This window comes from Aspergillus candidus (genome assembly GCF_002847045.1).
Source record: "Aspergillus candidus strain CBS 102.13 unplaced genomic scaffold BDW47scaffold_86, whole genome shotgun sequence".
Lineage (NCBI taxonomy): Eukaryota > Fungi > Ascomycota > Eurotiomycetes > Eurotiales > Aspergillaceae > Aspergillus > Aspergillus candidus.
The window spans coordinates 17,931-30,616 of record NW_020194091.1 but is presented as its reverse complement, the minus strand read 5'-3'; the positions used below and the strand labels follow the sequence as shown (position 1 = coordinate 30,616).

Sequence of the window (12,686 nt, the reverse complement as noted above, 5' to 3'; positions counted from 1 at the left end):
CCTCATGTTATGCAAAGATTTGGTTTATTTTGTTCTCTTCTTTTCCTTTTCCTTTTTCACCATTCTCGTTGGTTTTGTTTGCTTTTTTCTTGATTGTCGGAGATACCCAGGTGTATGGATGACACAATAACCCATGCGATGCATTCAATTAGGTAGTAGTACTTTACACTATTTATTACATTTCCAATAGTTTAACTTTATAAACCTTTTCAATAAGAATAAAAATAGTAGATTCGTAGATGTAGATTGGATCCATAGCAGTATCACCATAGTACGGTACCTCGTATGCAGTAGTCTACGAACTTTCGACCGAGAGATAAGACGAATAAGATAGAATAAATTAGATAGAATGATAAAACAATAACACACACCCAAAAGAGAGCCACCCATACCTTGGGTAACCAATGATACAAAACATCATCGATCGATCTGCAGCTCGTGCCCAAGACTACGCTAGAGAAGAGGGGGGGGGGAGAGTGAGCGATATTCTTTCTAAGCTGTGCGTCATTGTCACCTTGCTTTATGCAGCCGGCTCTAATTCTACTTATCTATTCCAAGAGGTAGGATTTTAGTTCAACTCTTTCAGAAGAGTGAGGTATGTCTGATGTAATCGCTATGTTAGATTAGGTAGAATACTGTTGGCTTTCTTTTCTCCTGTTTATATTATCTGGTTCATTCGTAGGTGTGTTCATGTTGAAAGCTGGTATAGTCTATATATGCGCATACTCTGTTACTCCGTACTGACTCAGTGTTGTAATAGCTTTAATCAGCTCATAAACAATAAGTACTACCTATCTAATCAAACTCAGAGGCTGGAGGATATTCTTTCGAGACTTTATATTTTCCCAACTATTCGTAACCTCTTCGTAGTTCATGAACACCATAAAAATCATCAACATCATCAATATTCCCTGACTGTTCCAACAGTTTCAAAGAACCTGTCGCGATGTCTAACCGCACTATCATTCTATTATTATTCATTATCATCTCGACAGTGCCATTGTGTCCAGGAAAGGTGCGCTCCATTCTTAGCTGAAGTTGGACATTAGCGACTCTAATCAACCAAGCAGAATAGGTAGGACTCACGTCTCATTAAACCGTCTATTTTATCATCGATCTCATAAGAGCCTAACAGTGGCATTGACTCGACAAGCGCGATGGCAAGATACTCCCACGGTTTAGTATAGGTAAAGCCATGAGAAAGCCGTAGGTTTGTCAAATAGCTTGGTGTTCATGATATACCTGCGGACATCCTTGAATGTGTCTAGCGTTGGCTTTGCATCTTTCAAGTTATCACTCTGTGCAGCCTTAAGCCATCCTCCTTTGCCACCTTCAACGCTAGACAATCACACCGAGTCTCTGTGCCACATGCCAGACCCTCAGGGAATTGAATGTCCAAGAATGAGACATATTGCGAGGCTAGCACCGTAACTGACAGACGATAGCCAGGAACGTCATTTCGATAAACGAGTACTTCCTCATCATACTTCACTCCCTTAACCAGCTGCTTAGGCGTCCAATGGACCCACGTTAGGCCCGGTATTATCTGGGCCTGGGAATGAGTTCATGTATGCACTGGCTTTGGCTTTCACGGTATTGAAGAATTCGTCTTCACCGAGGGTTGTAGCTGATGAATCATGGCTGCTTATGCTTAACATGTTTATCAAGGTTTGAAGATGGCAGTGGTGTAAATTGGATCCTCTCCGCCGTCTTTCCCAATGATGTTGGGTATGGATGTTCTGCGTGTCGGGAGTTGAGTGTCGCTGTCGACGGATTGACAGCCGAAGTAGAAGAGCTAGTCAGTGCGGATCCTCGTAGCTAGCTAGGTCCTCCAGCGGAATATAATTTGTCGATTACCGTGATGAGGAACTTCAATTATTGCTTGGTGAAAGTCAGGAATGAGATAGTGCCTACTAGATATACTGCGAGAGCGAAAGATGGTTGGTTGGAGAGGATCGACGAAGACCCACTACCACCTGATCGGAACCTCAGGTATCCACCACTTGAATGGGAACGTCTGCCTATTCCCACCGCCTTACCCGACAATCAGAACCGCCAAGATCAGGCAGCGAATGAAAAAGCGAGTGATGCAAACAATACAATAACAATAGTAATAGTGATAGTAATAACCTGTCATTTTCTCTCATGTCGAACAACAGGAACAACCCCTCCAAAAAAGGGATAAAAAAAGGTAATATTCTTCCCTAGCAGAATATATCGGAGGAAGAAAAAAGAAGTGGTCCCAGTGAGGCTCGAACTCACGACTTTAGAGTTATTAGCTCTACACTCTAACCAACTGAGTTATAGGACCTTGTTGGTTGATTTGTTCTCGACTTAGAGGATTCTTGTTGGGGCTTTCTTGGGTGTGACGATAATAGCTACACCTAGGTAGTATATACTGTCTTTGTTGACTCAACCCAAGGTATGTCAATACCCAGGTTTGGTAAAAACTACTTTAATAGTAAAGAAATTCCATCTGTACTCTTACTAGAGATGCATGTAGTCTGTGAATACCACCGAGTATGTACACCCGCACTATCATCTAAAGCAAATCTCACTTAAACTACAGTAGTCGTCACTATCATATCGTAATCGGTCATATCGGCGAAAGGGACGTTGAAAAGCGCAGAACCGTAAAAAAAGAAAACATAGCTTAAATTTGATCTGTGCCTCACATGGTAAGCATTCATTCACACATCTCCCGACCCATACAACAAAAGACGAAGAGAGAGGGAGGGAGAGGGGGGTAAGGACGTACTCAATGTCATGCTCAAACTGATATCAGTATTCTCCACCATATCAGTAAACTCCTCAAAGCTGATCTTGCCGTCCTGGTCCTTATCCGCCTCCATGATCGTCTTGTCGACGATCTGCTGCAGCTGGATGTCCTTCAGGTTGTTCCCGACCATCATCTTCAGCACGATGAACAGCTCGCCGTTGGAGATGAACCCGTCGCGGTCGATGTCGTACACCTTGAACGCGAAGCGCAGCTTCTCTTCCTTGTTTCCTTTGGAGCTGAATGCCGAGAGGCCCGATACGAACTCTTGGAAGTCGACGTCGCCGCCGCCGTCTTCGTCGAAGATTGCGATCATTCTACATCACACTTGTCAGCTTGCTTATCCTGTTTCCCCCCCTCTCTTTGTATTCTGTAGGATCGATCGAAAGGTAACGTACCGAGTGGCGAGCGGGTTAGACGAAACCTGAGGGAGGGAGAGGAACTCATCCCGATCGATAGTACCGGAGCTGTTCTATACGAGTGTCAATAGCGCCCTGACACCGTCAACGTTCGCATCCGCCACCCACCTTATCAAGCTTCATAAATCGTTTGCGCAGTCGGTCCACCTCATCTCTGTCGACTAGATCCCAAAAGAAGTTCAAGTCAGTGGCTGCACCCGGCACAGGCTCAGTCCAGAACTAACAGTTGGAAGCGGAGACGATGTCATCAAACAGTCGGGTGGTGCCGACCGAGCCCCTCCGTCTCCGCGCATCGAACAGAGCCGCATTGTTGGGTTCGCTGGATTGGTCCATGGTGGGGTATGATCGAGTGTTGATGCGCCGATGGATTGGGCGGGCGGAAGGTGAGAAGGTAAGGTAGCTATGGGGCGGGCGGAAAGGAGATGGATGTATGGGGCGGGCGGAAAGGTTGATGGAGGGAGTTGGGGAGGAGAGGAGAGCCGGGCGCGGAAGGGCGGTAGGCGTCGATTACGGGAGGTTAACTATGGCCCAAAGCGGAATGAATCGACAATGATGAGCCACCCCAAACAAACTAGGCCACCGGTGTTGATAAATAGATAGAAAGCGGATCCAATCAAAGGATGATTCCAAACGGTCGGAACAGCTTTAAAGTACCTAGGTATCAGGTAGATATGAGCTTGGAAGGGCGAACATGCCAACGGGAGCGATTTGATATCGGCCAGCCCCGCACTAACCGGAAACGGACAGGCAAGCGAACCCCTGAGGCCGTGCGCTGGTCCAAAACAGGCCACGCCCGGGCGGCATTGCAACGTCAACCCATCCGCCAGCGCTGTTGTGACGAGATTTCAGCCGTCATTATCACCCACCCACTCATCATTTTCCATCACGAATTTACGACTACGTGAATCTACTGGTTCTGACCTATCGTCTGATACTAATTTCGTTCCCCCTTGCCCATGGTTATTGCCCCTTTCCGTGCCCCAAAGTTCGGATGACTCGGTACGGGGGAATGGGGAGGACGCGCCCAAAAAAGCTCACCTCCAAGGCCTCGATCCCGATAGTCAGAGAGCAGGACATTGATATCATTGAGGACGAGGTCCAAAATGCCCTGCAACAGGTTGAGACCGGCGTGGAGAAGGCGGAGGAATCGGTAAGTTCCTATCCACCCCCCCCAAAAGCCTCAGGCCCATCCCTGTATCCGTCACGTGATATCATCCCGAACATCACCCCATCGTGAAAATTTCGCACCCCGGCCAGACCACCCCCAACCAACCCCTACTGATCAGCTGCTCTACAGGAATTTCATCTTCAGGCGGCCATAAATGCAGCTGCCCAGGGAAAAGTAAATGAAGCTCACATCCCGACCCCGGAGACCGTCATCAGCAATCTGCAATATGACGAACTCTACCCCCCGACTTTTTCGCAGCCTGCGACGTACATCCGCTTCTCCTCCACGGTCGAGGACTGTTGCTCCTGTCCGTACAATATGACGGAGGAGGATGATGTCTTCTTCAAGATCATGAACCAAAAGCGGGGCCCCTCCAGCCGCTGCACCGAGGACCAATTTGAAGAGGTGATGAACTTCTTCGAAGAGACGGCGCAGGCCAAGCAGCCGTTTGCGGCCGTAGATAGTCCTCCTGTGTTAAGCTTCCAGGAGATGCAAGATTCGATGGATGCCGCCGTAGAGGACAGCGTAAAGCGGTTTGCCAAGGACATATATGAGCACTGGAAGTCAAGGAGGATGAGCAATAACAACCAATCCCTGCTACCACATCTCAAGGTGAGTCATGTGTTGAAGTATGAAAGGAAAGACCGCATCATTCTGACAAATGCGCAGTTTGAAACGGGCCAAGAAACCGACGACTCAGATCCATATGTCTGCTTCCGTAGACGTGAGGTTCGTCAGATCCGCAAGACTCGGGGTCGGGATGCTCAAAGCGCCGATAAACTCCGAAGGCTTCGAAAGGAGCTGGAGGATGCTCGGAAGCTAGTCGGGCTTGTGCGCCAGCGCGAGTCGGCCAGGAAGGAGATGTTTGCGATTGAGCGGCAAGTCTTCCTGCAGCGATCCGAAGTCAAGGAGATGAAGAGGAAACTCAACATCAAGGACGACGACGAGGATCTCATCAACCAGAAGGTAAGCACCACTCGTCTCCGTATTCATTCTCAGATACTAACTCGGAAGCAGCCGAAGAAGAAGCCCACAGAGGCCCCAGCGGTGCAACGACCAGCTGCCCCGCAACTTCGTATGCCGCCCAAGGCTGGTACCCAGACTTCAGACGACTTGCAGTTGCTGGAGGATGTGCAGGCGGAGAAGGAGAACGAGATTCTGCGCGACATCAAGCAAAACATCGCAAAGCATGTCAAGTGGAACGAGGGTTACGTGGACTTCACAAGAGCACCACTGTCGCCGCCGCCTGAAAAGTCGTTCGAGGCGGCATTCCGCCCAGCGATCACAACCCAATTGCCGACACCTCCGTCGTCAGATTCATCTGAGAACATGATGGACACTTCTCCGGATGTCTTGGGTGCCATCGCATTGCGAGATAAGCTGGCCTCCCATGCCATGGACCTGGACGACGAGACTAGCAAACTCCCGTCGTTCCGAAGGCGGATTGGGCGGGGCGGCCGTTTATGGATCGACCGTCGCAACCTGGCTTCGCGCTGTAGAGTGGATATGGACCCACTGAAGGCCGATCGATTCAAGTTCGACCAGGAGGATTCCGACGAGGAAATTGAGTTCGACCGGGATCAGTATGACATTCAAATCATGCAGCACCGAGCCATCATGGCAGCCAAAGCTCGAGAACAAGCTGCAGCTGCAGCTCAAGCCCATGCGCAGGCGCAGGCGGCCCAGGCCCAAGCTCAGCGACGAGCACAAGCTGAACAGTCAGCCAACACCAATAACCAAGCTCCCACCACGGGGCCAACGATGGGGTCAAATCCTGGGCCTGGAGCCATTGCCCCAACCGCTGAGACTTGAGCTGGGCTTTCGTTTCTTCTCTCCCCTCTTTGCCTACCAAACACTTATTAATCTGCCACACCGATATGTCTTTGCATCTGACAGGCGTTTATTGCGATTTTGCCAACCCCTTGTATTTTATTTCTGCGCCATGAGTGATGCGGAAGGGTTTTTTGCCTTCTATGTCGCGTCCGGCGCCGACGTGGTGTCGTTCTTTGCTTATTTGAATGCCGGGAAGCTTTCAAAACCGGGACGAGCCGGAAAAAAAAAAGCGCAGTCTGGGAGAATGTCGCAGACGGGATCATCACCTCGTTCTTGCGATGTTAGTGTACATAGTATTTGTTTTATCAGCGCGACGGTCGATAGACTTGTATGGATAGTGAAGCGACGAGATCAGCAACGAAAAGAAAAACAAACAATATTTTAATGCGAGATAACGAGAGAAATCCACTTTTCTTGAACTTTTGTTTCTTATAAATTCGGCAATCCAATGGAGATGGACTGGTTCGAGAATCAGGTCTTCTGAATTTTGGGGTTTCTCGACTGCTCGCTATCGCCTGCTGCAGACCGCTTGGATGCAGTCGATCCCTTGCCGTCTGTAGACGAGCCCAGCAAGGAGAAAAGGCTCTGCAGGATTTCCTTCTCGCCGATGCGAACCTGCACCGCCATTTTCTGACGCCGGGATGATTCGTCCAGCGGGGAAGAGGCCTCCGATTGGATCAAGCGGGATAGAATGTCATGATCTTGTTCGATCGTTGTTCCGTACTGCGCGCTCTCCAGCTGGATGGTTTTCGCCAGAATGGCAGATTCTTCCTGGTCGAGGGATGGCTTCGGGAGCTTGTTTTTCGACTGGTGCTTTTTGAACTGATCTGACGGCAAGGTCAGGGTCTTGAGCAGCAAGATGAGCTCGACCGGCAGGATGTCTGTCAATGAATCATCCCCGGAGATTCTTGGGATAACATAGCCATCATCGAGGACCTCCATTTCCTCAAGGAATTGGAGCTAAGCATGCGTTAGTATAGAAAGGGTAGCCAATGGGCGGTATCGATAGACATACTCGAGGTTGGCTTTCAATATCAGCATTTTCAAGACCGGCTGCTTGGCAGATATGCTTCAGTGATAACTCGGCCACGTCGTAGGGGGCGTAGTTGTCCGTCACATAACCGTAGCGTCTCAGGAGATCTACCCGAGGAAGCTCGCCGTAGTCGTTGAAAATTTCATCACCTTGCTTGATGGGTTTGATGGCTTTCATGATCAACAAGCCGTCTTCTTGGAACAGGCGAGCCTGGGAGAATAATCAGGTCAGCTTGAAGTACCGGAAAGGGGAAAGATTGAATTAACAAAACCCACATTGTTCCGGTCTGCATCGGCGTTCAACATATCGGCCAGCGGGACCATGCCTTTGGACTGACCTTCCTCCTCATCGGTCATATATCCATCTTCAGCATCCTGCTCGTCTTCATCCTCCGGATTCTCGATGTCGAAGGCATACGCCATGATGATAGAACCCATAGTATGGGCGATGTTCAGGAGGGCCCGGGTGCCCGCCTCGCCATCGTACGAGGCCAGACCATCGACAGGCGGGAAGAGAGTAGGGTTTTCTCGAATTACCGGAGCAATGGTCTCCAGGATCATTTCCTCTGCGCTCTGCTTTCCAATCTTGCCCACAATTGCACTGCCCTGGAGCTCTTGGAGCTCTGCTGGGGACCAGAACATCAGGGTGTCGAAATTCTGCGGGAGCACGTTGAAATACGGTTTCCAGGCAGACTGTTCACCACGGAGGTACTCGTAGATCATGACGAGGATGAGAGAAAGCCATGGGCCGAATTCGTTGAGATCGTGGGAGAGCAGATCCTTCAGTGTGGAGGTCCGAGCCGACAGAACAGACTCGGGTGGGATGGTAAAAAGTTCTTCACCTTCGGCAATATCGGACTGAGCCACTGGATGGAAAGGAAGAATTTGTATCAGAGAATGAAAACCATGGACACGAAAGATATCGAAGAAGGTTCAGAGTTTGACGGGGTAAAATCCCTGTCTGGAGGACCACATACCAACACCTCGCCCGGCAGCTTGGAACCTCAGATCTTGCACACGAATTTTGGGGTGGATCTTTACGCCCGACCTGCCCGCGAGCCAGGTCATAAAATCATCCGTCTGCCGCTGAAAGTCCTCATGGGTTGGGGAGTGGGTTGTGGGAGACATTGTGCAATAAACGAAAAGGGTGTGGGTTTCGTCACACCAAGAAGATACTAACGGGGATACCACAGGGAAGAGGTGTGAGGGGGGGGAAGAAAAGGGGAAAGGGAAAAAAAAGAAGAGGAGTATCTCTAGCAAGAACTGCAAAATCCGAAAATTCTTTTAGAGAGAAAAAAAGACAGAAGGATGGGTGGGGAGAGGAAGAGGGAAAGACGAAGATGTGTGGGAGGGGAAAATAGCATAGTAGAGAGCAACTGCTGCTACTAACTGACTGGTGTATACACTCGGATAAACGCTGCGGCGGATTTGCCGCCTCCAAACCCAGCGGGAGCGCAACCAATCAATGGTTCGATAACGCCCGCTGATAAAGAGGGCAGAAAAAAAACACCGCCCTGTTGACCCTCATTGCCCCTCACCCTACCTACCTTCTTGTGAATGGAATACCTATCTATAATTGAATTGACTTTTCTTCCTCTATTACTATCTCTATCTACAGCACCATGATTGCCATCGGTCTAGAAGGCTCAGCCAACAAGCTTGGCGTGGGCATCATGTCGCATCCCAACGACGGCAGCACCCCGCAGGTCCTAGCCAACATCCGTCACACATATGTCTCCCCACCAGGCGAAGGGTTCCTACCCAAAGACACAGCGCGCCATCATCGGTCATGGGTCGTGAAGCTGGTGCGGAAAGCGCTCAAAGAAGCCCGCCTGTCTGTCCAAGACGTGGACTGTATCTGTTATACCAAGGGGCCCGGCATGGGAGCTCCCCTGCAGAGCGTGGCCGTCGCAGCGCGCATGTTGAGCCTACTCTGGGGCAAGGAATTAGTCGGGGTGAACCATTGTGTGGGACGTATGTAACCACCCTCCACTTCCTGTCGCATAGCGCTCGCTCGACTCACCGCTGACGCTGTTTTTTTTGTTCTATAAAGATATCGAAATGGGCAGACTAATCACCGGCTCCACCAATCCCGTCGTCCTCTACGTCTCCGGAGGCAACACCCAAGTCATCGCCTACAGCTCCCAACGGTACCGCATCTTCGGTGAAACCCTTGACATCGCCGTCGGCAACTGTCTGGACCGGTTCGCGCGCACCCTGCACATCTCCAATGACCCGGCCCCGGGGTACAACATCGAGCAGCTCGCCAAAAAAGGCACGCAGCTGGTGGAGCTGCCGTACACCGTGAAGGGCATGGATTGTTCGTTTTCGGGGATATTGGCTGCTATTGACGGCCTGGCGGCGACGTATGGTTTGGGCGGGAAGGAGGAAGACATTGCCGGGGATGCAGCGGAAGCGACGGCGGGGAAGACTGGGAATGGGAATAGCAACGGCGGTATCACAGCCAAACCCACCCGCGCAGACTTGTGCTTCTCTCTCCAGGAGACGATCTTCTCGATGCTAGTGGAGACGACGGAGCGCGCGATGGCGCACGTCGGCTCGACGGAGGTGCTGATTGTGGGTGGTGTGGGCTGTAATGAGCGGCTGCAGGAGATGATGGGGATCATGGCTCGGGACCGGGGCGGGAGTGTCCATGCGACGGATGAGCGGTTCTGCATCGACAATGGGATTATGATTGCGCAGGCGGGCCTCTTGGCTTACAAGACGGGGTTCCGGACGCCGCTGAAGGAGTCTACTTGTACGCAGCGGTTCCGGACGGATGATGTTTTTGTCAAGTGGCGCGATTGATTGGTTGGTTGGTTGGTTGATGATTGATTAATTGATTGAGCGTGTGGTGACATACCCATTGAACGTTAGATTTGCTTATTGTTCACATTATTTGCGTCTATGAGTACCTCATGAGAACTGTATCTGGATGCTACGCCGTCGATTGGGCTGATGTATCCCGGTCTATTGTGGACGACAATGGCAATGATCTCCAGTTCGAGATGTGACCCCTCGCATGTGAAAACTAAGCGGGGCCGCAATGCCGAAGAAAGTCCACAACCTTGCCAATCCGTCAAGCTTCAAGGGCCAAGCACTTGACAGCGACGCAAGAGCACAATGGGGCTATGAACATAGCAAGGGCTTATTATGGCCATAACGTGGATGATATGATATAAAGGCAGAAAGCATGTTCAACCACAAAGAAAGAGAAAAGAAACACGCAAGTCTTGTCGCTAAGGGGGCTCCACCCCAACTCCAAACAAATAATAATGAGTTTATGAATGTAGAAGATCCTCTGAACGATACGATGCCATCCAGTCGTCCGCAGACGAGTGGTTGCAAAGGCCAGAGTATGTCATGCTTGACGCCTGTCTGTACGAGCGATCTATGATCGTGATAACATCGGGAAGAAAGTTTGTGAAGGAAGGCTCTGCATTGGGGATCGAACCTATCCCCGCAAGACTGTGGAGATTGGTGGTGAGAGCAGACCGTGCTGATGTTCGAGGACGTCCGGCTGAGGATGAAGTGATATGTTCAATGTGTGAGGAGGGCTGTTGCAACGGCACCTCCACACATGCGATTTATCCTGTAATGTGCGCGGTGGGTTTGTACAGTATCGTGGTTACATACTGGTCGCGGGGACATCAGCAAAATTCTAAAAATACAGAAAGAAAAGCAAGATGGGAAGTGATTGACATACCTTGCGCTTGTACCGGGTCGTTACACTCGTGGCGAGAACACCGTTCTTGATACTACTCGTGGCGAGATGGTTCAAAACCGTGTGGTTGGGGTAGTTCAAGACGCTGCTATCATCCTTCATCGGGGTGGTGCCGTTGAGGATGGACTTGCCCAGGAAGAGCGGCAGACTTGGCGGCGTAGGCGCATCGCCAATGACGTTGACCGCCTGCTTGTACTCCGGCGTTTCCTCGCTATCTTCCTCTTTGTCCAAATCCACCAGAAATTGCGGGACAATGCAGCGGAAGTCTCCTAGCAGGATCTCTTCCGGTTCTTCTTTGTCGGACTGCTCTTCCACCGCGGACCGGACCTGGTCGCTCCCCGAGGCGTCGGGAAGAACGTGGGGCGGGTGAACGCCAGGCGGGGCTCGGCTCCGAGAGGTCCTGTCGCTCCCGCTTCGTGTGCGACTGCTGTCGTCGGCACTGATTTCGATGTAGTTGACCAGGTGGTTTGTAAAGTCCACGGCGGTGGGAAGAGTGTCCGCGGCGCACATCTGCCCGTCCACGATGAACTTCAGATGATGCGTCCCCGGCCGAAGATTCAGGGTCGCGGACATGATGCGGGGGTTTTGTTCACTAGAGATCAGGATCATTAGCGACCACTGCGAATGGAAGAAGTCGCGACTGGGTCGCACGCATACCTTCTATGCAATCGATATTTCTTCTCCCAGTTGACAAAGGTCCCGGTGACGTAGACCTTATCGCCGGGTGCAGTCCATTCGATTGTGGTCGGCACCGCCCGCCCGACACCACTTGTGGTGTACGGCTCCAGCTCGTCCAGCGTTTCTTCCTCATCGATCGTCGGGCGTTGACCGGAGGCCTGTGGGCCGGCTCTCTCGTCCAGCAGTTGGTCGGAGGGTGCCGAGTTCAAGGAGTCCTCCGGTCCGAGAATGGGCGACCCGGGAGTCGCAGTAGCATCGCCAATGGGTAGCGGTAACCGCGGCGGCCGCTGGAGATGGGTGGACGTATTGTAATAGGTATTGGGAGGCGGGGCCGACGGGTCTATGGAGGGGTAGGGGTCCTGTTTCGGGGCGGAACGAGAAACCGGGACTTCGACAGGGGTGGATGGATCAAGGGAGGGCGGTTCGTGGGGGGGTTGTCCTGTCCGCTTCGGTTCGTTTACTTGACGCGGAGATGGATCGCCGACATTGCTGGATTGGAGAAGTTGCTGGGCGGTTGCTTGGTTTTCATGGGCGGGATGTCCGGTCGCAGTCTCCTTGGATGCCGACGGGTCTAGGGTGGTCGCTTTGTTGGTCCCTGAGGTCGCATTGAGTGATGGGCGGCGGTCAACTCTCCTGTCACCAGCGGAGGTGGTTGATGTGGCTGCGGAACCCGGGATCGAGTGGGCATCTCCGACCGGGCCCTTGGATGGATTGTTTCCCATCTGAGATCAAAGAATGTTTCCCGAGGCGGGAGGAAACGTAGGAGAAAGAGAGAAGAAAATAAGAAGAAAAAGGGGAAGATGCGAAGAGAAAAAAAGATACAAGTAAGAGAGAGGGAGAACGAAGGGAGAAGATGCGATCCAGGCGGGAGGGAGAGAGAGGGGGAGAGGAGAGGGGAGGAAATTATGCAGAACGTGCCAGCATCAGAACGTCAGAATCGAGACCGGAAAGAAGTGACCGAACAGGGAATTGAGCTTTTCCAAGTCAATCAATCGGTAAAAAGATGCGATGATAATGGGATTCTCGACCGGGAGACGGGATGAAGTTGAGAAGCAA

General features: G+C 51.3%; 6 protein-coding genes and 1 non-coding gene across 7 annotated transcripts; 3 read left to right on the top strand and 4 right to left on the bottom strand.

The window, feature by feature from the left end:
• Positions 1-899: 899 nt before the first annotated feature.
• Positions 900-1,834, top strand: BDW47DRAFT_113708 (uncharacterized protein). Its single transcript, XM_024814481.1, has 2 exons — positions 900-1,032; positions 1,087-1,834. Exon 2 carries the CDS (start codon positions 1,234-1,236, stop codon positions 1,429-1,431), a length of 198 nt encoding a protein of 65 aa, XP_024667585.1. The 5' UTR covers positions 900-1,032; positions 1,087-1,233; the 3' UTR covers positions 1,432-1,834.
• A 403-nt stretch (positions 1,835-2,237) lies between these two features.
• On the bottom strand, positions 2,238-2,311 carry BDW47DRAFT_t151. Its single transcript has one exon. It is a non-coding gene; the product is annotated as a tRNA-Ile (tRNA).
• A 166-nt stretch (positions 2,312-2,477) lies between these two features.
• cnaB (calcineurin regulatory subunit B) lies at positions 2,478-3,850 on the bottom strand. Its single transcript, XM_024814480.1, has 5 exons — positions 3,420-3,850; positions 3,304-3,356; positions 3,175-3,248; positions 2,759-3,093; positions 2,478-2,664 (listed from the first exon to the last, which is right to left on the bottom strand). Exons 1-5 carry the CDS (start codon positions 3,526-3,528, stop codon positions 2,654-2,656), a joined length of 582 nt encoding a protein of 193 aa, XP_024667584.1. The 5' UTR covers positions 3,529-3,850; the 3' UTR covers positions 2,478-2,653.
• Positions 3,851-3,856: 6 nt separating this feature from the next.
• On the top strand, positions 3,857-6,199 carry BDW47DRAFT_91272 (enhancer of polycomb-like protein 1). Its single transcript, XM_024820209.1, has 4 exons — positions 3,857-4,345; positions 4,493-4,975; positions 5,033-5,329; positions 5,381-6,199. The coding sequence occupies exons 1-4, from the start codon at positions 4,187-4,189 to the stop codon at positions 6,173-6,175; spliced, it is 1,734 nt and encodes a 577-aa protein (XP_024667583.1). The 5' UTR covers positions 3,857-4,186; the 3' UTR covers positions 6,176-6,199.
• Positions 6,200-6,563: 364 nt separating this feature from the next.
• BDW47DRAFT_91235 (ribosomal lysine N-methyltransferase) lies at positions 6,564-8,554 on the bottom strand. Its single transcript, XM_024820208.1, has 4 exons — positions 8,206-8,554; positions 7,505-8,094; positions 7,212-7,439; positions 6,564-7,156 (listed from the first exon to the last, which is right to left on the bottom strand). Exons 1-4 carry the CDS (start codon positions 8,354-8,356, stop codon positions 6,668-6,670), a joined length of 1,458 nt encoding a protein of 485 aa, XP_024667582.1. The 5' UTR covers positions 8,357-8,554; the 3' UTR covers positions 6,564-6,667.
• A 244-nt stretch (positions 8,555-8,798) lies between these two features.
• On the top strand, positions 8,799-10,407 carry kae1 (O-sialoglycoprotein endopeptidase). Its single transcript, XM_024820206.1, has 2 exons — positions 8,799-9,202; positions 9,282-10,407. Exons 1-2 carry the CDS (start codon positions 8,851-8,853, stop codon positions 10,034-10,036), a joined length of 1,107 nt encoding a protein of 368 aa, XP_024667581.1. The 5' UTR covers positions 8,799-8,850; the 3' UTR covers positions 10,037-10,407.
• A 313-nt stretch (positions 10,408-10,720) lies between these two features.
• BDW47DRAFT_91231 (putative Snf1 kinase complex beta-subunit Gal83) lies at positions 10,721-12,666 on the bottom strand. The gene is made up of 3 exons (XM_024820207.1): positions 11,610-12,666; positions 10,935-11,544; positions 10,721-10,863 (listed from the first exon to the last, which is right to left on the bottom strand). The coding sequence occupies exons 1-3, from the start codon at positions 12,350-12,352 to the stop codon at positions 10,816-10,818; spliced, it is 1,401 nt and encodes a 466-aa protein (XP_024667580.1). The 5' UTR covers positions 12,353-12,666; the 3' UTR covers positions 10,721-10,815.
• Between the last annotated feature and the right edge of the window lie 20 nt (positions 12,667-12,686).

What these genes read in the sequence shown, in the direction of transcription:
- BDW47DRAFT_113708 (XM_024814481.1), top strand. Translation starts at nt 1,234, where the DNA reads ATGATATACCTGCGGACATCCTTGAATGTGTCTAGCGTTGGCTTTGCA.
- cnaB (XM_024814480.1), bottom strand. Translation starts at nt 3,528, where the DNA reads ATGGACCAATCCAGCGAACCCAACAATGCGGCTCTGTTCGATGCGCGG. An exon ending in GATTTATGAAGCTTGATAAG is followed by an intron (nt 3,249 to 3,303) that starts GTGGGTGGCGGA and finishes ACACTCGTATAG; the next exon opens with AACAGCTCCGGTACTATCGA. An exon ending in TCTAACCCGCTCGCCACTCG is followed by an intron (nt 3,094 to 3,174) that starts GTACGTTACCTT and finishes AGTGTGATGTAG; the next exon opens with AATGATCGCAATCTTCGACG.
- BDW47DRAFT_91272 (XM_024820209.1), top strand. Translation starts at nt 4,187, where the DNA reads ATGACTCGGTACGGGGGAATGGGGAGGACGCGCCCAAAAAAGCTCACC. An exon ending in TGGAGAAGGCGGAGGAATCG is followed by an intron (nt 4,346 to 4,492) that starts GTAAGTTCCTAT and finishes GCTGCTCTACAG; the next exon opens with GAATTTCATCTTCAGGCGGC. An exon ending in AGGATCTCATCAACCAGAAG is followed by an intron (nt 5,330 to 5,380) that starts GTAAGCACCACT and finishes ACTCGGAAGCAG; the next exon opens with CCGAAGAAGAAGCCCACAGA.
- BDW47DRAFT_91235 (XM_024820208.1), bottom strand. Translation starts at nt 8,356, where the DNA reads ATGTCTCCCACAACCCACTCCCCAACCCATGAGGACTTTCAGCGGCAG. An exon ending in CCGATGCAGACCGGAACAAT is followed by an intron (nt 7,440 to 7,504) that starts GTGGGTTTTGTT and finishes TTATTCTCCCAG; the next exon opens with GCTCGCCTGTTCCAAGAAGA. An exon ending in ATATTGAAAGCCAACCTCGA is followed by an intron (nt 7,157 to 7,211) that starts GTATGTCTATCG and finishes ACGCATGCTTAG; the next exon opens with CTCCAATTCCTTGAGGAAAT.
- kae1 (XM_024820206.1), top strand. Translation starts at nt 8,851, where the DNA reads ATGATTGCCATCGGTCTAGAAGGCTCAGCCAACAAGCTTGGCGTGGGC. An exon ending in GGTGAACCATTGTGTGGGAC is followed by an intron (nt 9,203 to 9,281) that starts GTATGTAACCAC and finishes TGTTCTATAAAG; the next exon opens with ATATCGAAATGGGCAGACTA.
- BDW47DRAFT_91231 (XM_024820207.1), bottom strand. Translation starts at nt 12,352, where the DNA reads ATGGGAAACAATCCATCCAAGGGCCCGGTCGGAGATGCCCACTCGATC. An exon ending in AAATATCGATTGCATAGAAG is followed by an intron (nt 11,545 to 11,609) that starts GTATGCGTGCGA and finishes CCTGATCTCTAG; the next exon opens with TGAACAAAACCCCCGCATCA. An exon ending in CGACCCGGTACAAGCGCAAG is followed by an intron (nt 10,864 to 10,934) that starts GTATGTCAATCA and finishes CCCCGCGACCAG; the next exon opens with TATGTAACCACGATACTGTA.